This window comes from Zootoca vivipara, chromosome Z, assembly GCF_963506605.1.
Source record: "Zootoca vivipara chromosome Z, rZooViv1.1, whole genome shotgun sequence".
Taxonomy (NCBI): domain Eukaryota; kingdom Metazoa; phylum Chordata; class Lepidosauria; order Squamata; family Lacertidae; genus Zootoca; species Zootoca vivipara.
In genome coordinates this window covers 33,274,863-33,299,486 of record NC_083294.1, presented here as the reverse complement: position 1 = coordinate 33,299,486, position 24,624 = coordinate 33,274,863, and the positions used below count along the sequence as shown (strand labels likewise).

The window sequence follows — 24,624 nt, the reverse complement described above, 5'->3', positions numbered from 1 at the left end:
ATTGGGATGTAGACTGATCTTCTCCAATCCTCTGGCCACTGCTGAGTTTTCCAAACTTGCTGGCATATTGAGTGTAGCATCTTAACAGCATGATCTTTTAAAATTTTAAATAGTTTAACTGGAATGTCATCACTTCCACTAGCCTTGTTATTAGCATAGTGATACTGAATTGACTTATGCTTTTTGAAAAGTTCCGTGTAAATATCCCATAAAGATCAGAATCATAATTGTCTGTCTAATTCTTTCCATGTCTGGTATTTAAGGCTTTGGCATTAACACCTGCAGTATATGATGGTGGTCAAATTCTTAGATTAGATAAGTCTTATAGCCACTCCTGCAGATTTGTGTATGTTGGAAAGCAGGTTTTAACTTAAAAAAAAAAGATGTTTATTCGGCTTTACGTCCATCATAAAACACAACACAACACAACAAAATAAATCAAATAAAACAGCAGACTTGTACAAGCCATGAATAATATAACACAATTCACAGCTCACAAGGACAAATATTAACAATTCAAAAAGAACTAAACTAATGAATTATTTTTTTGTAATCTATAAGTATGGAAAATTACCTTGTCTTTTTCAGTCTTTGACTAGCTTGCTCTTACATTTCTCTGCTGACTCTAGGAGTGCCTCTTTATTAGTTTAAAAACTTGTGCAGCAATGCTTGCAGCAGCATTTTTAGTACCTTGTCTGCTGCTTTCCATTTCTGGGAAACTTTCTTGATTCCCCCCTTTATACATTTTTAGGCTGGAAGCTCTGGATGTCTCCTGTAGTGTGCTTCAAATCTTTCTTTTTATAAACTATCTTTGTGCGGCTTTCATATTGACCTACACTCTTAAACTGCCTTCCAAGATGATGCTAGAATTATTACTTCAGTAATGCAAAGTGGCAGTGAAGAGAAACAGGAATTTTGTTACATAGACATATAATGGGGATAAAAAAATACAGTTATAGAGAAGTATGAAACGACACAGTACCTGTACTTAGACATCACAAGCTACATTTCAGTATAAGCCTGTTACTGCTATTCAGATGTTTGCATTGAACATGTAGTTTGAATTTACTGTTCTGGAAGGTGGTAGAATGGGAAGTATTTAGGGGAAAGGCACTTGGAATCACTAAATATAATCATTATTTAAATGTATTCACCTTTCAGATCCTCCAGTTCAAGAGGAAAGCATTTGTTATGTTTGGGATGTTCACCCTTCGATACAGCTTTCAGTGTCAGGAACAGAAGGGGAAAGAGTTGATGTATGCATGTGAGAGTGGGCCATAATAATTTAGTAGTCAGCAGTCTTTTGATTGCTGCATTGATATACCCTGCCTACTTTCTCTTACACATCTGCTCTTTCACCCTCTGTCCTTTACTTTATGAACTCTGTATCAAGAGATAGTACATTCTGATGTTGAGATCCATTTCTTTTATTCATGAATTAAAAACAAAACAAAACCATACTTGCAGCTAAAGTCTTAAAAAGAGGTGAATGAAGAGACACTAAATTCACAAACAGTGCTTGAACAGATTCTAGCTTTGTACTTTATGGCAGGATTAAAAAGAAAGCAAATATTCAAAGCTTCATTAGAATATTGCTCACAGTATAAATATTTTTATTTAAAATTGAAGCAAAATTGATGTGTGTTACTGATCAAGCTGATATTAATTTCAGTGACTTTGCCATCTTGATTAACTTAAGATGGGTTTATTGAGTTCTGAATTCTTGACATTCATTTTTAGTGAATATTCAGCCAAGCTATAGTTGCCATAAAATAGAAAGGGGAGGGGTGTAAGAAGTGTATAAAAAACACACCTTAAGCAAAAAAACTATCACATGTAAAGTTGACAGATTTTTGTATGAATTGAGGTAGGAATTATTTAAAGGTATACACTGTTCAAGAACTAAAGACCACTTCCAAGTTGCATTGAGATTGTAACACAAAGTAGAATGCTGATTGCTTTAACAGATGTGACAACCAGCTATAGTTGTTGATGCCCATTACTTCTATGGACTTGCATTTAAGCATACTCTTCCTTGTTTCTGTGGCCTGTGCTTCTTCCCACATATGCCGAAAATACAAGTCTCATAGCAGGTATACTACAAAAAAGACACTAAAGATTAGCCTGAAAATGGAAACCTTGTCATTTTGATATTGATATTGAGTCAATATCAAATCAATATCAATATCAAAATAACAAGGTTTCCATTTTCAGGCTAATCTTTAGTGCCTTTTTTGTAGTATACCTGCTATGGGACAATTTCCCATGATTCAAGCCCTTTGATATATGTGTGATTGTGATAGGTTCTTATTACAAGTCTGTTTTACTTTTTGTGCTCCTTTTATTTAATAACTGTTTAAATATGAATATGAATATAAAAAAATAGATATAAGATCAATATATTTTATTGCATTTGCTTTAACAGGATTATTTTAGTTTAAACTAAAGCATAAGATTACAATATATGCACATATTTGCTGCTTAATTTTAAAATTTGTTTAATTTGTTTTTGTTGAGTACAGTACAAGGGAAATGTGTAAGCTGTTATTTGTTTTGACTGGTAAAGAATTACAAATTACACTTTGTTTTACAGGTTAGCATGAATTACACTGCACAACAAAATTTGACAAAAGTCATGCCTCTTAGTTAGAAACAACCATTTCCTATAGATTTTGAGTTGCTGAGCATGAATATGACAATGAAAATACAAAATTGGCTACTTTTTCTTAGAGAGCTGCAATAGTTTATTATATAATCAATATAATCAATAAATAGGTATATATGACATGTATTGGTAAAAGCCTGCTTCTACATCTCATGCCGCTTTGCTTGTCACTTGCATAGCTGCTCAGGATTGTCTCTGGCAAGTGTCCAGCAGTAGTCCGCCAACATGGAAGTAGATTACTTTCACTGGTATCATTTCTCCATTGTTACAATTTTCGTATGAAAACTGTTCACCGTGCTTATCATTAACCATTTTGTAGTTGATGGGGAAGAAATCCAAGTGGGACTGGAGAAAGTGTATCTTTAAGGACATTTTCCAGCCAAATTTGTGATACAGAGACAATGTGTCCTCAACCAGTTCCTTGTAGCTTTCTGTCCTGACATTCCCAAGGACGTTAGCTGACATAAGACAAAATGCATCCCAAACTTTTTTCTCGTCACCCTGAGGCAGGTTGTCGAACATCTGTTCTTTAAAGAACTCGTGGATCTGAGGATCCACAAAATTTCTGTCTCTAATTTTTGCTTCACTGAGTTGACAGATTTTGTTAGATTGAAAGCTGATCCAATCGTAGGTCCATGGCTTTTATGAAGTTTTCCATAAGACCAAGTATGATGTGTAGCGGTGGGTTTTTTGTAGCGGTGGATTTTTTGTGTTTCTGCCAGTGCTGGGTGTTCCACATTATTCTCTCTAACCTTCAGAGATTTCCACTGAGACCATTCTCTCTTCACATAGTGCAACATCTTTGCTCGGCAGTCCTAGTCACACAAAAAACCCCATTTGTATATCCCAGCTGCAGACCCATCAACACAAACACTGCTTTCAAGTCACCACAGAGATGTCATCCATACTTGCTGTATTGAAAGCGGTCTAACAGATATTTTAGGTTGTCATAGCTTTCTTTCATGTAGACAGCGTGTTCTGACTGGAATGGTTGGGAATCAGATGGTGTTTTCGGGCACACTACTGTCCACTTCTTTTTCCTTGTAATGCTTCCAGAAATGGGTAGTACCATGCAGAAGGAACAGTCGTTTTTGTGACTGCTTGGCTCCTTTCGAAGCATAGGGAACAGCAAATGACACTACCCCTCTTTTATGCCTTTCAGCCATTTTGGAATATTTCTTGCACATATACTGCAGCATATTTGTGGGGTCCAGGCCTTGTCCTATTCCCTGATATTGCATCTGAAATAAAGCTGATAACACATTTTTTCCACTATTGCAGTTGTGGCCATTTTTGGCTTGCAAACAACATGTTCTACTAATGTACAGTAACAATTGGTAACCCATTTATGAGACATCACTACTGCTGGATTTACACTGCAGGGATTACTTGTGTAGTACTTATGACACAGGAGTAAATGGGAGATCAACCCATGAAGCCACTCAAATGACTTGCTCACCCTGTGAGACTTCACTTCTTATCAGCGATCACAACATCTTATTTCAGTGGTCTTAATGTTGCGATGTCATGACTCAACTGCATTACTCAGCTGTAAGCCCTTGGTCCTGGGAGTGCTGTGTATAACGGACTGATGCATTATGATCCCATATTTCACAATCGGGAATTAGAAATATAATGTTGCCAAATGAAATTATGTACTCAATGCGGACTGGGTCATATTTACATGACAGTCTTTCTATCTCCTAAACAGGAACCAATCAACAAATCTTATTGTAATTTTTGTGATCAGCTCCTCAAAATTAGTAAGGATTACGTTTCAGAGGCACTTTGTGTGTTATGCAGTGTTATGGTTAACTGGGTTTCACAATAACTTCTAACCCTGGTTTAAAGTTTATTGAGAAGGCATGAGAAGAGAAGGGATTGTGGGAATGAACAGTACATTCCAACAACTCATTCCTTAATTATGGTTAAAGAATCATTATTTCTGTATAGGACCACCATAGATGATGATGATGATGATGATGATGATGATAATAATAATAATAATAATAATAATACCGTAATAATATATTTGTACCCTGCCCATCTGGCTGGGTTTCCCCAGCCAATCTGGGCGGCTTCCAACAAAGATTAAAAATACAAATAGACCGAGGCATATTTACTGATACCTAATCAAATCAAGAGCTTAACAATACATGTTGTATACAGCAGTGTGTACCAGCATGGTTCTTGCACTGGGGACTGCCATTCGGAGTGTTAGCACATGCATATCTCTTTGATGCCACTGCAGGTATTCTGCAGGTGAGAACGAAGGCATGTTACAGACGTGGACAATGGAATACGCATGCACCTTGAACACATACAATTGGATGTGAGCTTCCTTCCACCACAGGCAGTGCAAGTTTCTCATTTAATTTCAGTAAATGCAGGGTAGGTCTTCATGCATGATGCTGTGAAGAACAGCAAAGATGTCAAGCACCCTAGTCTAAAGGTCTACTTTCTGCTATGGTGCACACATGGACCTCTTGTGCACATGGAATGTGCCCCGCTATTAATTTCAGTGAAGGGAGCCAAGCTACATGGCTTAACTGGTTCCTTCCACTAAAATGAATTGTGTAACCTTCCAGGTGGGAAAGTTGTGTGCACATACCAGAACACTTGTGCCCATAGCAGATCACTTGGTACAGTGGTGAACAGAGGTCCTAGAATAATTGGATTAAAGTTTGTTTGGACGTGCAAGAACTATGATCATCATAATCATTTATTAATTGAATTTGTACACTGCCCACCATCTGTACATCTCAGGGCAGTTCACACAATAAAATGACAATATAAAAAACCACAACATGCATAATAAAAATAGGAACAAAAACAACTTTCTGATAAGAGTGAAACTTGGTGATATGATGAAACACCAGTCTTGCTTAAGTTGACATATGTGTTTGTAAAATAACTCTTTGTATTCCGATACATTTATAACACACACTTTTTCTTCCCCTAAAAAGGGAGGCCTGAAAAATAGTAAACACGAATGCACTCTGTCATCTCAAGAATATGTCCATGAACTGCGATCGGGTATCTCAGAGGAAAAACTTCTGAACTGCTTAGAGTCCCTGAGAGTCTCTCTAACGAGTAATCCAGTCAGGTAGGTAATGAAAATTGTTATCCAAGGAAATTGCATTTGTAAAGTGATGTATGTTAAAAAAAAAAGTACAGAATTTGCCAGTTCCAAATAAAAATGTCTTCTGCTGCAGGGATTATGATTTGTTTTTCACTACGAGCATTATTAGTCCTTAAAACATAATTGGGACTTCATGTAGAAGAAACCCAAATTTAGATTCTTGTGTTGAAAGGAATAAAGTCCCTATTTGTGGGGTGTGTGTGTGTGTGTGTTTGTGTGTAACTTCTATTTTGATCCCCCAAACTTTAAAAGAAATCCATACTGTGTAGGAGATATCGTTGTGACTACAGAATTTATTTAAAGATCTACTTTCATTGAAAAATCTATTTGAAGGATTGAACACTTTGATGGCTGATAATTAATTAGGTTATTTATCCTTGGTAAATGAAACAAAAGACTGAAAAATGACATCTGTTGCTGGGTAAGCTGTGAAAAGCTCAATGTATGGTATTTTTGTTAATATGCCTTGTTGAATTCAAAATGTCTCCTCACCTTGTTTAATACATCATAGTGGGCTGATATGCAAGGAATTTTGACAGATACTTCATTTAATTATGTTCTGTCTTAATAGAGGTTTTAACAGGAGGTAGGAGAGTGGTAGATAAGGAAAGGGCATAGAGTATGAGGCCAAGGCCATTTCACCCAAACCATGCCCACCTGTCTTATCTGCTGCTGCCTTCCACAAGGTGATTTCAGCTGTTGAATGGAGTTCAATCCTGCTTGGGGCTCCTTTACCAGTGTGTTCCCCATAGGGAATATGGTGGTGAATCAGACCTCTCCCCCTTCACTGGGGGTAAACTTCAACAAGTGTCTGGGAACACTTACCATTCACTTGACATCATCATGACAGTGGTTGAATAATAGCTGAGTTACACCACCAATCTGTCAAAGTTGGTCCATGGAGCAGAGCATATGGAGTCTGGTTCACTTGATCTTGAAAATTTTATATAACACATTCTTGTTGAAGAGTTTCTTGCCCTTCCTAGTTCCTCAATATCTGTCTTCTTAAATGTGTTCAATAACAGCATTAGGACCTTTTGTGTGCTGGCTACCAGAACCAGCACAGACTGTCACCTTTGATAGATCCGATGACAGCAGTCACCTCTTAAATTTAATGGGATGATAGAAACAACATTAAGCATGAAACACTTTGTTATATAGCTGATTGGTGTTAGCATTTACTATTCATGCAGAAAAAAATGATTTGAAAACAACGTATTTAAGCACAAAGATGTAAATAATGTGGTGAGAAATCACATATAATTGACTTCATAATTGACTGTGGGATTCTTACACTCTGTTATATTTATTATTATTATAGTCGTTTACCACTACTGTGTAGTAATAAATATTACATTTATTTTCACATGACTTATTAGTAATAATCAGTTATCCTTTGCTACCAGGTTGCACAGGAACAACTTTGTCAAAGTAAGAATACAAATATAGATAGGATTGCTGTGAAAATGCAGATATGCATTGTCATTCTGAAAACTATTCTTCTTGCTTAGAACAGAAAATGTGTTCTAATACTTTTAGCAATGGACGTGAGCTTCAAATATGTGGGAAGTAGCTTGTGAGGTATATATATATGGCATAGGATAGCAAACAAGGGCTTGTATCTAAATGACATTCACTGCCTAATTCCTGCTGCAGTCCCTTGCACCCCACCACCTCTAAGAAAAGGTGATGGGTTGGGTTAGGTAATGAAAAAGGATGATCATGTGAACCTGCTAATGAAAGTGCCTCTGTTTTGTGTCTGGGGCATTATGGGATCAAAATCACTTTTATAGTGGCTGATGGTGGAATTATATATATATATTTGTTCCCAGTAGATGTTGCATAGTTCTTCTAAATCCATTTACTCTTGGATATATACTCTGGCTTATTTCTTCCAAAATGCAAAGATTTTGTGAAGACAGTATATTGGTTTCTGTGAGACTGAGATTAGTGGACGAGGTGGTGAACAAGTAGTCTTTTAAAAGAGCAGAACTCTGTAATACTGGGAACAGCAAGGAAGCCTTTGTATGAGTTGGGAGTATTAGCTGACCTTGTCTGTCTTATGAGGAATGAGAATTCCTTTGGAGATGTCATTAATTTCCTTCCCCCAACTCTCCTGCATCCAAATTGTGGCCAGATGTGGACAGTGACACATAGTGATTCCTGCTCTCCCAGCTGTCCAGTATGAGAACCATTGTGAGGGATTCCTGACACCTGAATCTTATCCACACCATAAATTTGAAACATACTATTTTAGCAGTCATGGTTTTCCCCAAAGAGTCATTGGGACTGTAGTTTGTTAAGTGTGCTGAGAGCTGTTAGGAAGCCTTTGTAGAGCCAAAGTTCCCAGGATTCTTTGGGGGAAGCTATAATTGTTAACATAAGAGTGCTTTACATAAGAGTGCTTTAAAAGTGGTTGTTGGCATCTGTCTGTCTCAAGAGACAATGGAGTGTTCCTCCAGGAGTGAAGCCAAACTGCTGGAGAATCACAGTACAGTGGTGCCTCGCTAGAAGAAATTAATTCGTTCCACGGGTCAATTCGTGTAACAAATTTTTCGTCTAGCGAGTCCCAGTTTCCCATAGGAATGCATTGAAACGTAATCAATGCGTTCCTATAGGCTCTGGGGGACTGGTGGCGGCATGCAACGGGGCTTCGGAGAAGGTCTCCGAATCCCCGTCCAATGCCGGCTGTGTGCAAGGCGGTGGGGGGAGAAGCTATCTTCTCCCGCCGCCACCTTCAGCCTGCCTCCCCTGACACGGAGCGCAACTTCGGAGACCTCCAAAGTTGCACTCCGTGCCAGCTGTGCGGGGCGACAGGCGGCGGCGGGAGAAGAGCTCCCGCTCCCACCTGCCTCCCCCGACACGGAGCGCAATTTCGGAAGTCTCCGAAGTTGCGCTCCGTGCCGGATGTGCGCGGCGAGAGGTGGCAGCGGGGGAAGAGCTTCTCCCGCCGCCTCCCGCCTGCCTCCCCGACACGCAGCGCAACTTCGGAGGTCTCTGAAGTTGTGCTCCGTGCCGGCTGTGCGTGGCGAGAGGCGGTGGCGGGAGAAGAGCTTCCCCCGCCGCCTCCCGCCTGCCTCCCCCGACATGAGACGACGCTTCAGAGACCTTCTCTGAAGCGCCGTCTTATGCCGCTGGTGCGCAGCGAGGCGGCGAGGGAGAGAAGCGCTTCTCCCCCCGCCGCCTCCTGCCTGTCTTCCCCGGTGGTGTGGGGCGGTGCGGTGGCTCCGGGGGATGGAGCCGAATCGCAGTGGGCGCTGCTTGCCCCTGCCTGTCTTCCTCGAGTAAAGGGGAAGTCAGGCAGCGGCAGCCGCCGCACCGCCGCGTTTTGGTTCCGCCCCCCCGACAAAGGAAGATTAGCTGTCAGCTTCCTGCGCTGACAGCTGATCTTCCTTTGCCGTTTTCTATGGCCGCGCTTCGTAAGACGAAGCGGCGGTCATAGAGAATTTTGTTGTCTTACGAATGCCTCTTGCAACGCAAAACTCTTTCATCTAGCGAGTTTTTCATTGTGCAAGGCATTCGTAAAGCGAGGCACCACTGTACCTGCTGTGGCTGTCAGAATATCTCTATCAGGACAGGTGACTTTGACATCAACTCTTTTACTTTCTTGACAGCATTGTTCAGCTTCTGTGGACAAGAACCAGCAGTTTGTTTTTCGTGTTTTACACCACTGCATTTTCATCCAATTGAGGCATTCTGGGTCTGGCTTCTTTATTCCTGGATCATACTTGTATGAAAATGTACTTCTTGTTTATGCTGGTCCTAACACTGCAAAACACATAGCAGTCAAAGTGTTTCAAACCCAGCACATTTCTGAGGACCCTTCCCTTTGGCTGCTCAAGGCAAAGTGAGAAAGGAAACTTAACATGTAAACATGACCTTGATGTGTCTGTCCCAGTGTAAAGACAAGAAAGCAAATTCAGTCCTTTGAGACCTGCTTTGAAAGATTCAGGCTGTCTGAGTCCTTGAGACTAAGACTGCAACCCCATCACTGTTTTATTGTTACCTCTGCCTTCTCTGTTAATTGTGCTTGCATTCATCTCACGAATAAGCGTTATCTATTCTTTCGCCACATTTCCTCCTTTTATTGTCACCTTTTGAATCTTGTCTAAATTGTGATTCTTGGGCTTATCTATTTCTTGGTGCTCTCAGTTGCTACTATAGTTTCTACTGCTGTCTTTATTCAGATGACTTTTAAGCCTCCTTTTAACATCCAGTTGAATTTTGTATTGTTGGGTTCTACCAGAGAAGTATCACTGCAAATACATTCATATTCTCAATAACTTTGTGTCTAAGCCTGAAACTAGATTGTGCTGTGGTTGAGGCTAGAGTTCCCTCTTTGAATGCATCTGAAGGTAGAGTCCTAGGAGGAAGGCGATAGTTCCTTATCCTTTTTTTAATGCTCACAGTCTCTGGTTTGTGTCTTTTTATGGCATATGAGCAGAACAGTGGTACAAATATCAAAATATAACTATTTGCTTGATCAGCTTTACTTCTTGTTTCCTTTGAGCCTTTTATATAACTTGCTTAAACCTTTGAACAAGACGTTTTTAATATGAACATGCACAGTAAAATCTTAAGTATGCCTTCCCTCGTCTCTTACTCCGCCCATTCATTCAACCCTAAAACAAATTATCAATCAAGTCACATAATGAGGAAAATAAAGAAAATGGAAGGAGAGACTAGGCAGTTAATAGGCATGAATTTTGTTAAATCTACAACTAGCATGCTGTTAGTTAAGTGCTACAGCCTCCTTGACTACTATGTTTCAGTGTGTGACAGGCTCACTCTTTTCAATTACTGCTAGTTAAATAATTAGGCTATTGCAATGCAAACATTAAAATGTGATTCTGTTTAACCTTCCTCCAAAATGGAATAGTAATAGAACCGGAAGTGAAATGAAGTTCCAATTTGTTCTGTGTACTTCTGGTAGTAATTGTGGTCAGTAACCCAAGGTAACGAAATATGTCCAAAATTCAGTGAATTCATATCTCATGATCTGATGAATTAATAGTAATTTTAAATCTAAATAAGACATGTTAATACTTTACTGTTTCATGTAGACATAGGAGAATGAGATGGGGTATGTATGACCTAACTTTCATTGGAATGGGTTCTCAGAAGTCTGTGGTTTTGAACTATGGAATTGGGTTTAGTACTTTAAAAGTTATGGCTATTTGTTTAATTTTTCTACCCTGCTTTTTAAAGCTAAAAGTCACCCAGTGCAGGTTACAGAATAATAAAAGTAGCAAACAAACAGCACCATTGTGTGAATTCCCAAGATGTATACACAGATAGATGCAAAAATAATCTAAAGTGGGGTGACCCAACTTTTCATACCAGGTAGGCCACAAGAGTACTTTGACATGGAAGCTGCAGACAGCATGTTGCCTTGTCGCGTGGCAGGGGCGAACAAAGCCAAAGTTTGATCCCCCCCCAGCTTTCGCATTGCCTTCCCAGAGGTGGCTAAGCGAGGCACTGGGGTTTGGGAAGGAGGCACAAGTTTTTCCCCAAAGCAGAGAAAGCACTAACTAGGCTTTGCGAAGGAGATGGGAGGATTCTAGGACACTGTCAGAGCCCTCATGCCTCCTTCTCAGAGCCCAGGGCATTGCTTACCTGGATTTAGGAAGGCAGCATGAAGGTTGGGGGAGGCATGAAATACTAAAGGCTTGCTAAAGAGAAGTTGTCACCACTACCAGCACCACCCAAAGATAGCCAACAACTTTAATATTTAATGCTGGTGAGACACCAGTGCCTTCCACTTGGTGAGAACCTTCTTGAGGAAGTGATGCACAGTTTTAGCACCACTACAAAGAAGGCCATGCCCTTTGCATAGTTGCATGTTTGATTTCTCCAAAAACATAAAAGTCAATGCTCTTTAGAAGATATTAAAACAAAGGGAGGTTTGTAAAAGTTTTATAGCCAGTGCTTTTAATTTCCTCTAGGTTCCCTCACAGACACATTGCCATTTATTAGTCCATAGTCTTTTTCACTCTAATGAGTTATTGTGTCTCTTCATGATGTTTATTATGCATTGCTTCAAGCAGCAATTATCGAACCTAGATGGCTCTAGAGAGCCATCTAGTGACTGAGGCTTGTATAAACACCACCAAAAATAAAATACAGAACAAATAATATGAATAGTTAGCACACACTCTTGACAGACTGCTGAAATATGTTGTGGTTACAGGTAGGTAGCCGTGTTGGTCTGGATCGAAGTAAAATAAAAAAATTCCTTCAGTAGCACCTTAAAGACCAACTAAGTTTTTATTTTGGTATGAGCTTTCGTGTGCATGCACACTTCTTCAGATACTGAAGAAGTGTGCATGCACACGAAAGCTCATACCAAAATAAAAACTTAGTTGGTCTTTAAGGTGCTACTGAAGGAATTTTGAAATATGTTGGTAATTGTGGATATGATAGTAGCTGTTCCTTTATGCTTTCCATGTGACTATTCAAAGTATTTTGCTTTTTATCAACAAAGGATGGTAATTGCTGCAATAAAAATATAAGCTTGCTATAGGTTTTGTTTGATAAATGGGATTGTTGCATGTTCAAAGCATTAACGGAATATTATTGAATACTCTACTGAATACTCTGCTTATTTATTTGAGTTCAGAAACTCAATCTTTTAGATATTTGAAGTCAACAATTCCAAAAATGTCAACAGCAACTCTTGAGTTGCATTGTTCTGAAGATATCCTCTGGGTTTTCCTTTGGCTACTTAAATTTGTGTGTCAGTTCTCCTGCTTGAACAGTTGAAGGAACTTGGGCAGGAAGTTTGCAGACATAAAGGTAATGCTTCAGGGAGAGAGAGAGAGAAAAGCAAATTAGCAAAGGCTTTACCATTAATTACTGGGAGCTCTACTGCTAATTAAAATAAATTCAAAAGACTAGATCTACCTCAGAATCTATATTGTAAAAAGAAGAAAATGTGGAACCCAAGACAGACTATAAGGTCATTATATTATTGTTTATATAGTGCCATCTGTGTACTTGCTCCTTACACTTGATAACTTAAGGAAAAACAGCAAAGGGTCCTTGCTGCAATGAGTTTATAGTTTACATTGTAACAGTGCTGAAGCTCATATAAATGAATCTATGAATCTGTCAGAATTAAACTGTAAGCTCCTTGTGGAAAACATTTGTCTCTCCCCTCATTAGGCAGTGATGGGTACCATGGGGTGGCATGGCCATAAGCAACATTTTAAAATAGCTAATAAAAAAAGAAGAGCAAAAGGAAAGACACTTTTATTAGTTTCTTGAATATTACACATACTTAATGCTAAATAACTTTAATTTTAATGAGTCAGATGTAACAGTTGACCATATGATTCTCAGAGCAAGGAGGACTACACCTTTCTATTTTCCTACCATTCTCTATTTCTCCATGTAGCTTTAAAATATCACTCTTTTATTTGATGTTCAGTGATGTAACTTATGCTTTGAGATTACTTCTGGGAATGGAACACCATTAGAGGTTGCATACCATAAATACCACTGAACTCTATCCTCTGGTGTTACACAAACATTGATAGTGACAACATATTAACACTGAATTTCTTCACACGAAGTCTGTTGCTTCAGGCATGCTTTGCGTCCTGCACAAGAATTTGCTTGTTTTATAAAAGCCACAGTTTATATGGGAAGTGCAAACTTGAATTAATGGACCTCTGTGTTGATATAATTGCCATTTCCACATATCCTTAGTCTTTCTTGCATATATTGTGTTTTACATTGCTTTACTAGCATTGCTTTACTAGCAGTGGCTAAAAACACTTTGAAAGCTGCATCAGAAATGTCATAGTTTCTTAGGTACCACTTGTGGCAGTATGTAGACAAGTAGAAGAATAGTTTGAATGTCAGTGAAGAATCTGGAAGATGCAAACATTTTAAAAAGTGCTCCCAGAGATTATCAGAAATTCAAAAATGAAAGGATATGGTTTGTTGATTATCTTTCTAGAGGAAGAAGAAAAACTTACCTGTATATTCACTGGTAAGCCTCTCCATTGGGGAATTGAGTTAGAAAAATAATACCAGAAAGTAAAGAAATGCTGCCTTTGTACAGTGGATATTCTGTGTATCAGTAACTAGATGCCTAGGGGGTCAGTATTTTGCTCTCTGAGAGGAGTATCAACTGCCCACAGGCTGCCAATCTAGAGATGTCCGAGTGATGTGGAGGGTTGGTATTTGTGCCAGTGAGATTTGCTGACATTTTATTTTGGGAAATAGGAGGGGAATCTTGACTTGCTGCCCTGCAACTTGCCTTCAGAGTGACTCACCAATAAGTCTATTTCCTGACCAAAGCCTATTTTTCTTCAGCTCTCCAGCCACCAAACACAACTCTTTCCCTAAGTCCTGTGCTATTTTTTCCTGCAGCCAAATTCTTTCACTTCCCTCACTGCACTTACACTGTTTACCAGAACACTATTGTTCATTCTTCTCCTTCAGCATTAATATTTCAGCTTCCTGGTCAGTGGTGGTTGTATGTGGTATGTGTGAACGTAGTACGTGGCTAGATTGCAGACTACAGCTGGCCATTATTTAGCCTTTATATCTCCAACACATTTCAGTTTCAGCTGAAATACAATACTTAGTTTAGTAAAAGTGACATAAAGTGGTACCTTGGGTTACAGACTCCACTAACCCGGAAGTAGTACCTCGGGTTAAGAACTTTGCCTCAGGATGAGAACAGAAACCATGCAGCAGCGGCAGCGGGAGGCCCCATTAGCTAAAGTGGTACTTCAGATTAAGAAAGGTTTCAGGTTAAGAACGGACCTCTGGAACGGATTAAGTTCATAACCAGAGGTACCACTGTACTTGCAACGTTCATTTGCTTCCTGTTTTTCTCAATCTTAAGGATTTCATGATTATGATCTAGAGGATATGTAGTTCAAGGCCAGTGACAGATGAATGAACCTATGGCCCTACTAGGAATTTTGTGTTCCCTTTAACTCCTTTGAATTTAACACTGCCCTGGACAATAGAAAGCAGGATTGAGATACCAACCCCACAGAAGTCCTTATTTGCATATTTTCTTACTTCTTCCCATGGATTAGTTAACATGTTTTTTTAAGCTTAATTGATGATTATGAACATGACTGCCTTTCTCATGTGTGTGCATGCGCTCATGTGTGTTTCTGTTGTGTGAATCTATATGACCCATTGGGAGGGGAAAATGCTTAGAAGATTAAATATTCCAGATAAACAAACTGTTAATCCATGTGGTGCATGTGGTGCTGCTGCTGCTGCTGTTGAGGCAGTTAGAATAGTTTTATTGCCTAATAATATTATGTCACATAATACTGTAATACTTATAACACAGGGATTTTCTGTTCCATAAGATCCTAGCAGTTTTGGATTCTTTTCAGTAGACTTTCCTTAATATCACAAACTAGGCTGGTGAGACAGATGTTGCAGGTTAAGCTCTGTGTTTATATAGACATTCAGCATTATCCTCAACCTCATGTATGTGCATTGGAGCCCCTTTGCCTGTAACAGGCACTTGGTTAGTATGATTCTGTAAAAAAGGAAATGTAAACTATTTTGCATTTTATTTTTATACAGTTGGGTTAACAATTTTGGACATGAAGGGCTTGGGCTTCTGTTGGATGTTCTTGAGAAGCTTCTGGACAAGAGACAGTAAGTACAGACATGATCATTGAAAGGGATAGTTAAAAAGGGGGAGCAGTTAATACAGTGTCTTACTGTTGGTATTTTCCCCCCTTTAAAGGCAAGAAAGTATTGACAAGAAGAATCAGCATAAGCTTATACAGTGCCTCAAAGCATTTATGAATAATAAGGTAAGAATTTCAGTTTCTTCTGGTTTTTCCTTCAAGTGACTTCAGTTTATGTGAGTGACTCCCCCCCTCCCTCCCCCCTCTCTCTGTGTTTATAAACAGCTGAAATTAGGAAAGGGAAATTTGGCCTATGGGTGACAATGCTTTGCCTATTTTTCTGTAATTACTTTTGTCAGAAGAGAGAATAATGGGCAGCTAATTTATGAGTTACTTCATTGGTTAAGAAGTATATAAAATGTTGTTATCTCTCGCTTGGACTACTGCAATGTGGGGCTACCTTTGAAAGTGAACTGGAAACTACAACAAATCCAGAATGCGGCAGCTAAACTGGTGACTGGGAGCAGCTGCCAAGACCACATAACACCGCTCTTGAAAGACCTACATTGACTTCCAGTACATTTCTGAGCACAATTCAAAGTGTTGGTGCTGACCTTTAAAGCCCTAAACGGCCTCGGTCCAGTATACCTGAAGGAGCGTCTTCATCCCCATCATTCTACCCGGACACTGAGGTCCAGCACCGAGGGCTTTATGGCGGTTCCCTCGTTGCGAGAAGCCAAGTTACAGGGAACCAGGCAGAGGGCCTTCTCGGTAGTAGCACCCGTGCTGTGGAACGCCCTCCCACCAAATGCCAAAGAGAAAAACAACTACCAGTCTTTTAGAAGACATCTGAAGGCAGCCCTGTTTAGGGAAGCTTTTAATGTTTAATAGATTATTGTATTTTAATATTCAGTTGGAAGCTGCCCAGAGTGCCTGGGGAAACCCAGTCAGATGGGCGGGGTATGTATAAATAAATAAATAAATAAATAAATAAATAAATAAATAATTGTGAAAACTTACATTCGAGATTTTGGAAGATACACACAATTACATTTCTGAGAGTAGGAACAGAGTCACATTTTTTTCCATTCTCCATCCTGCAGTCCACTAAGTTATGATGTCCACTTAACATATTAAAGTATTGTGTGGTTGAGTTGGGATTGGAGACTATGCACCAAATGGATGGGCATCATTAAAGGCTAATTCTTTTGCCCCTCCTTCCCTTCAGCCTCTCAGATCAAGCTGAGTGTGAACATGCATCTGCATGCTGTTCTTCATTGCTAATCTTAACTGGTAGCATGTGGAATAACTTAAACTCAGAACTCTTGGATACTGCAGAATTATGTGAAATGAGAGGGAGCAGTGGCAAGAAACAAGTGCCCCCACATTTATTTATTATTAAGGAAACAATGAAACACACACACAAACACTTGAGGTGTGCATCTTGGTATGTTCACATGGTGGACTCAAGCTGAAAAAATACTTAGCGATCTTATAAAGATGTTATACTAACAGCACGATCCTAACCATGTGTACCAAAGACTTTGGTGAGAACCAAAGACTTTGACTTGCTATTACATTATAGACTACTTTTCTGGAATATTCTTACCAAAAAATTGGAATTTCATGATAATAAAATAAGACAATGCAAGGTATATAACACTCATTTCTAATATAGGTCAACTGCATCCCCTAATCCCATCCTACTAAATTGAAGGTGGAATCTTAAAGCGGGGGTCACCAACCTAAGGCCCATGGGCCACAAGCTGCACATGGGGGTCATTTAACTGGCCCCTGAGCTGCCCCTGAGCCTGCTTGGCAAGTCCCTGCGCGCTGTGCTAAACCGGTGCAGTGTGGCGCAGGGACTCAATTCTGCAGCGCTGAAAATCACGTCTGTGCAGATGTAGGCACTGGAAATCGTGGGAGTGCGAGCTCACACATGCACGCGATCCAGCTCACGGAGGGATCTCCACTGGAGTGAACTGGCCCAGGCGAGGTAAACCTTGCCGACCCCTGCCTTAAAGACTAAACATTTTTGTAGCATGATTGCAAACCTACGCATACATATCTGGGAATAAGCTCCATTGAACTCAGTATAGCTTGTATTCTGATGCATCAGCTTAACCAGTCAAACACCTTGAGCTTTAACAAAGGATATTCAGTCAGCTTATCAAAGAAGTGTTAACGTTTAAACTGGTAGCCTCAAGTAGCAATCCCATCAGGTAGAGTTGTTTTTAAACTGGATTCTCTCATTGCTTCTGTTGATTAGCATAGATTCACAGATGTTTTTGTATTATAATAATTTATTTTAAGTTGTGGAAACTGTAATTTGATTAGGATGTGTGTATAGAGGGGAATTATTTTGGATATAACTATTCCAATTTATTTATTTTTATAGTATGGATTGCAAAGAATCCTAGGAGATGAAAGAAGCCTTCTTTTACTTGCCAGAGCAATTGATCCAAAGCAACCAAATATGATGACTGAAACAGTAAAAATACTTTCTGCCATTTGCATTGTTGGAGAAGAAAATGTGTAAGTAACACCAGAAACTTAGATATTGGTCAATTTAAATTCAGTGTTTTATATCCAAGATCTTCTGTATATCCACCCGACCTTTTTTCCCTTTCTATTTTACGGCCCAAGAGACTTCAAGATCCCTACTCTGACAGCAGCAGCCTCCTACTTTGAATAGAGAATAAGGTTATTAATGTCCAGTAGTATTGATGGCCATTTGCTGCCTTCGTGATCCAAAGCAGCATGCTGGGAAGTAATTGCTGGAGAGGACTGTTACTCTCATGCAGGCATCCCCAAACTTCGGCTCTCCAGATGTTTTAGACTACAATTCCCATCATCCCTGACCACTGGTCCTGTTAGCTAGGGATCATGGGAGTTGTAGGCCAAAACATATGGAGGGCCGCAGTTTGGGGATGCCTGCTCTCATGACTTGCTTCTGGGCTTCCTGGAGGTATCTGGCTGGCACTATGGGAAACAGGATGATTCATTTGATAAGCCTTTGGTTTGAGACGCAACCTGCATTGCTGAGACTGTCACAATGCATGCTTTTTTTAGTGCAAAGAAGGAAAGACTAGGTGGAACTGAGTAGAATTGTCACAGGAGAATTAGAAGGGTGGTGACTTTCTTGCACCATGGGCCAGTGGGTTGTAGTGTTTAGTGTGTTGGACATGGATCTTGGAAACCAGGGTTCAAATCCCCACTTAGCCAAGAAGCTCACTGGGTGAACTTGGGACAATCAATGCCTCTCAGCCTAAACTACCACACAGGGTAATTGTTGAATTAAATGATAAAGAGAAGAATCATGGATGTCACCTTGAGCTCATTGCAGAAAAAGGTTGGATAGGAATACAATGAATAAAAATAAAGAATTAAAAATTAAGTTCAGCACCCCATAATAGAAGTATGTTGCAAGAAGTGTGTGTGTGTGTCTGTGTGTTTTCAGACACACACACACACACACACACACACACACACATTGGAGAAATTTCTAAAACTTACCTGCTTGCCTCTAAACACATAATACTGTATATCAATATGGAGAGGGTGATTTAATCCTAAAATAGTTTCCTTCTGTGAACTTCCTTATCTATCCCTTTCTTCCACCTGAGCCCCTTGAGAAGCCTTTCTGGAGAACCTCCACCTGAGTTTGAGCAACTGTCCCTTTCCCCAGCACCCACCCTGCACATTGTTCAGCAAGGCACTGCAGCCCTCCAGAGAGACTTTTAATGGGATGCATTTCACTGCTGTGGGAAGAAGGAATGTGAAACTTTTCTGTCTGTGATCTTACTTTACTTACCTCCAGATTCAAACAATAATGTCTTAATATTATTTGGAAATGGGAAGAAAGACCCAGGATTTCTTTCCTGTCCTCCTAAATCCTTTCTTGGTTTAAGTTTTGTGTATGTATACACATACTTTGGAAAAAAATAATAGAAAATCCTTTTAAGAAAAAGAAGTATATTTATGAGTAGCCTATTAGATCCATTTCAGTCCGGCTTTCGCCCTGGTCATGGGACCGAGACAGCTCTGGTCGCCTTAACAGATGATCTCCGTAGACAACTGGATCTAGGTGGGTGGGGACTGCTGATTCTTTTAGATTCATCAGCAGCCTTCGATATGGTCGATCACGAACTTTTAGACCACCGCCTTGCCGACGTGGGGATTCAGGGCACAGTCCAACAATGGCTGCGTTCCTTTATCTCAGGTCAGGGACAGAGGCTGGCGCTGGGGAGGGAGTTGTCGCCGCGGCACTCCTTGGTGTGTGGAGTCCCGCAAGGCGCAATCCTTCCCCTGATGCTTTTTAATATCTTTATGCGCCCCCTTGCCCAGATTGTCCGGAGTTTTGGGCTGGGTTGTCATCAATATGCTGATGACACCCAGATCTATCTGTTGATGGACAGCCGCCCTGCCTCGGCCCCGGACACACTGACCAGGTGCTTGGAAGCTGTGGCTGGATGGCTACGTGGGAGCCGACTGAAGCTAAATCCTTCGAAGACAGAGGTCCTCTGGCTAGGTCGGGACGACATGGGGTTGGGGGGCCAACTCCCATCTCTTGCAGGGGCTCAATTAGTGCCAGCGCCTTCTGTCAAGAGTTTGGGTGTAACCTTTGACGCCTCCCTTTCCACGGAGGCGCAGGTTGCATCCACAGCAAAGGTGGCATTTTTCCATCTCTGCCGTATCAAGCAGTTGGTCCCTTACCTCTCTCGCCCTGATCTGGCCACAGTGATCCATGTGACGGTCACCTCAAGGCTTGATTATTGTAACTCGCTCTACGCGGGGCTGCCCTTGAAGCTGACCCAGAAACTCCAGCGGGTGCAGAATGCCGCGGCGAGGCTCCTTACGGGGTCCCGGATGCAGGATCACATTCATCCAGTGCTTTACCAGCTGCACTGGCTCCTGGTGGAGTATAGGATCAGGTTTAAGGTGCTGATTTTGACCTTTAAAGCCCTATGCTGCTTGGGACCCTCGTACCTACGGGACCGCCTCTCCTGGTATGCCCCACGGAGGACCTTAAGGTCCACAAACAACAATATTCTGGAGATCCCGAGCCATAAGGTGGCTAGATTGGCCTCTACTAGGGCCAGGGCCTTTTCAGTATTGGCCCCAACTTGGTGGAACACTCTTTCACAGGAGACCAGGGCCCTGCAGGATTTGTCATCTTTTCGCAGGGCCTGCAAGACAGAGCTTTTCCGCCTGGCCTTTGGGTTGGACTTAGTCTGACCCCGTGTTTTCCTCCCTCATGGCTTGGATTTATGGACTACTTAAAATGAGGCTGTTTTTTAAATTTTAAGACTGTATTTTAATCTGTATTTTAATTAATTGGTTTTTATGTTTTATTGTAATTTTATTGGTGTGAGCCGCCCTGAGCCCGGTTTTGACTGGGGAGGGTGGGGTATAAATAAATATTATTATTATTAGATTCTAAGAGATAAAGTACATGAATATCTTATAATGCTTATTCTTAAAATAACAAATTTCTGTTTCAGTCTGGACAAAATTTTGGGAGCCATAACAATTGCTGCTGAGAGAAATAATGGAGAGCGGTTCTCAAACATTGTGGAGGGGCTTGAGAATCACGAAGCTTTGCAGTTACAGGTGGGATTCCTTGGTTTACAACCGTAACTATTATCTTAGTTTAGTCTATTTTATATAATATTAAATTATTTGTAAGAAAATAATTGTGTAACAAGTGGCTGCTGAAGATTATAGTTATGACATAGCTTTTTCTGGAGGGCTAAAGGCTTGGAGCCCAAATAAATATTTGCTTCAAGATTCTTTAATTCAGAGTTTCATATATATTTTAGACATTTGAAATTAGACAACTCTTTAATGCAGTGTTAATATTTTTTTAGAAAGTGTTTGAAATTAAGTGCCCAATAGTTTTAACATCCCTGTTTATGAAAAACATGGCTCTTTATTATACATGAAAATAGTCTCATTGGCAGTAACATGGTAAAATAAATACTTGCATGGTCTCCACACACAACAATATGCCTTCCTTCTCCCTGACTCTTGTTTAGTTCTGCCCTAGTTCAAGTGTCTTCTGCTTCTGGGCAGAATCCAACCAGTCAGCAGATTATCTCCCAGTCACAAAAGTGTGCAATTGTTGCTTGGGGAAAGGGCTGTAGGAGAGCAGTAAAGCATCTGTTCTGCATGCAGAAAGTCCCTAGTTCATTCCTTGGCTTTTCCGGGTAGGACTGAGCATTTTCCCTGTCTGAAAGTCTGGAGAGCTGCTGCCAGTCAGTGTAGACAGTATTGAGCTAGATGGTCTGACTCAGGGTAAGGCGGCTTCCTATGTACTTGCTGCATGTGAGCCATACACATGGGGCTACATGTTTCTGTTACATGGACAGTGTTTCCATGTTGTGAATTGATAGTGAATCCTTCTGCATTCAAGAGATGAATTGTGTGCACAAATGTGTGTGTGGAGGCCATGCACTCACAAAGTCCCTTAGGTTGTGGTCTACATAACTGATCTACATAACAGAAAGGTTTTTCCGTTTGTATGTCAGTGGTGTAGGTTATTGTATTTTTAGGTATGAATATACAGTATTCAGATGGCTAGTTACTCAGTTTACTGTGAGGGTTTCCCCTCACATATTGTACATTAGCTCTGCATCACAAGAAAGGTAAAATCAAGTCCTAGAATACCAACTTGTGAATGAGATAACGATTGAGTTCATGACTTCTGCCCTGTAAGGTTAAGGCCATAAGACAAGAATTATTTTTGTAATCTTGACATGACAATATGAAAACTTTGAGTGATAGAAAGAACCAAAAGGAAAGATTATGTTCCATAAAAGGTCAAGGTCATGCTGCAATAGCATCCCCTTTCCTTTGATGAATGCAAGCTATGTTATGAAGAATGTAATTGCCAAGTTTCTTTTCTGTAACATTGAGCAATGTAAAGCAAAGTTCTTTTTATTACTTAGTCCTAGCTGATATAAAATGTCCAGACAAATAAAAGTGATGTATAAAAATGTCATGGAGATGTGTATGATTCCAGTGCCAGCCTAGATGTCTGCTTAGTCTGATGTTTGTTAAAAACGGACTAAAAGAAGCATGTCCTTATCTATATTCACCCTCCCTGAAAAATCTTTAATTTAGTACTTTTGGACATGTCTAGATTTGCATTACTGTACCGTGTTTCTCACATTTTAAGACATGTCTTATATTTATTTTTTCTCCAAAAAAACACCCCGAGGCTTATTTTCAGGGGATGTCTTATTTTTTTGTTAAGCTTTTTAATTTTTTTACCGGTATTAAGCTTTCAGAGAGTTTTGCTGGGTCGGGCTCGGTGCGGCGCGCGCTGCTGCCCTTGTCGGCTCCCGCTGGGTCGGGACTCAGCTGTGACATCAGCAAGGCCGCGAGGGCGGTACTGTCACCTGGGCAGCCCGGGATCTCCATACACGTGGCCCACTCAAGACATTAAAAACAGCAGCAGCTGGAGGGGCTTTGCCCAGCCACTACTTTTAAAACTCACAGGGCAGCGCTAAACCAGAACGGGGTGCCTATCTCGGGGTGGCTTTCTCCCCCTCCCAGGCTCCTACCTTCGCATCTCCTTCGGTGCTGTTGCTTTTTGCACGCAAACCAAGCTCCGCAGTGCTGGGTGGGGGCGGACTCAAAAGCAGAGCCAACAAACCAGCACCAGAGCTTCAAGCCGGCGCTCTCTCTATGGCACAAGCATAGAGGCTGCTGCCCCATCGGAGCCTAGAGCGGATTGGTCAAACTCCGCTTCCGGGTTGCGTTTCCTTAGAAACCCGAGGCGCGGCGACCCGGAAGCGCTTGCGGGACCAGTTCCGGGTCGCCGCGCCATGGCTGCGCTGGGAGCGCCGGGGTGCCTGCAGGGCGGGAGGGTCGCTGTGGCTTCACTGTTCCTGAGGCAGCACCCGCAGGGACGCTGCGCCGCGTGGGGATGACGGGGCCTCCCGCTGGACCCGGAAAAGACAGCAGCGCGCACAGTGCCGAGCCCTGACTCAGCGGGACCCGGCAAAGACAGCAGCGTGCACTGCGCGGAGTCCCGACTGAGCGGGACCCGGGAGAGACAGCAGCGCTCGGCGAGGTGCGCGCTGCAGAAGCGCCATGCAGGCCTGCTCCCACCACTAACACTATGGTACCCCAGCATGTCTTATTTTGGGGGGATGCCTTATATTTTATTGCCTCCAGAAAATCGTGCCGTGGCTGATTTTATAGGCACGTCTTAAAATATGAGAAACACGGTACATCAATTTTTACTCCTACCAAATAGTAGTTGAGAATGTTTCCTGCACTTTTATTTAAAACTTTAGGCTGCTTGCCAACAAGAGTATCACAATTAGATCACTGTAACTCCTTGCAAGGGCAGAATGCTTACTGTATTTAAACAGCTGCTAACTATCCTTATTGGTGGAACAGCAAAATTTCCTTGAAAAGTTTCTGTACCTTATAGTCTAACAGCAGCAGCAGCAGCAACAACAACTTTATTATTTATACCCCGCCCATCCAGCTGGGTTTTCCCAACAACAACAACAATTTTAATATTTATACCCCGCCTATCCGGTTGGGTTTCCCTAGCCACTCTGGGTGGCTTACAGCATATATAAAACATAGTAAAAATCAAACATTAAAAACTTACCAATACAGGGCTGTTTTCAAATGTTTTTTATTTCCTTGGCATCTGAAGGGGAGGGCATTCCACAGGGTGGGCGCCATTTCCGAGAAGGCCCTCTGCCTGGTTCCCTGTAACTTTGCTTCTCTCAGTGAGGGAACCACCAGAAGAACCTTGGAGCAGGACCTCAGTTTCTGGACTGAACGATGGGGGTGGAGAAACTCCTTCAGGTATACTGGGCTGAGGTCATGTAGGACTTTTGTAAAGGTCAGCACCAACACTTAATTTGTGCTCAGAGCCAGTGAAGATCCTTTAGGACCGGTGCTACATGGTCCCGGTGGTTACTCCCAGTCACCAGTCTTACTGCCACTTTCAGGATTAGTTGTAGTTTCCAAGTCACTTTCAAAGGTAGCCCCATGTAGAACGCATTGCAGTAGTCCAAGTAGTCTAGGTTCTCTTTTCCATTTTTAGGGGGAACACTTAATTTTTTTTTGTCATTTTGCCCTTTAGACCTTCTGTTATGGTGCCCAGTGCCCTGCTTCTAAGGCAAGGGGTAAGAGCTAGATAAAAGAAATGGGGAAACTCCCTGTGATCA

General features: G+C 41.1%; 1 protein-coding gene across 7 annotated transcripts in view; it reads left to right on the top strand.

Annotated features, from left to right (window-relative positions):
* Positions 1-24,624, top strand: part of DIAPH2 (diaphanous related formin 2) — a 352,029-nt gene that overhangs the window by 44,063 nt on the left and 283,342 nt on the right. For all 7 annotated transcript variants that reach the window (XM_060270211.1, XM_060270210.1, XM_060270208.1 and 4 more), the window contains 5 exons: positions 5,632-5,771; positions 15,375-15,449; positions 15,541-15,610; positions 17,823-17,959; positions 20,929-21,037. In XM_060270211.1, the coding sequence (XP_060126194.1) occupies positions 5,632-5,771; positions 15,375-15,449; positions 15,541-15,610; positions 17,823-17,959; positions 20,929-21,037 (531 nt within the window). The remainder of the gene's footprint in view (positions 1-5,631; positions 5,772-15,374; positions 15,450-15,540; positions 15,611-17,822; positions 17,960-20,928; positions 21,038-24,624) is intronic.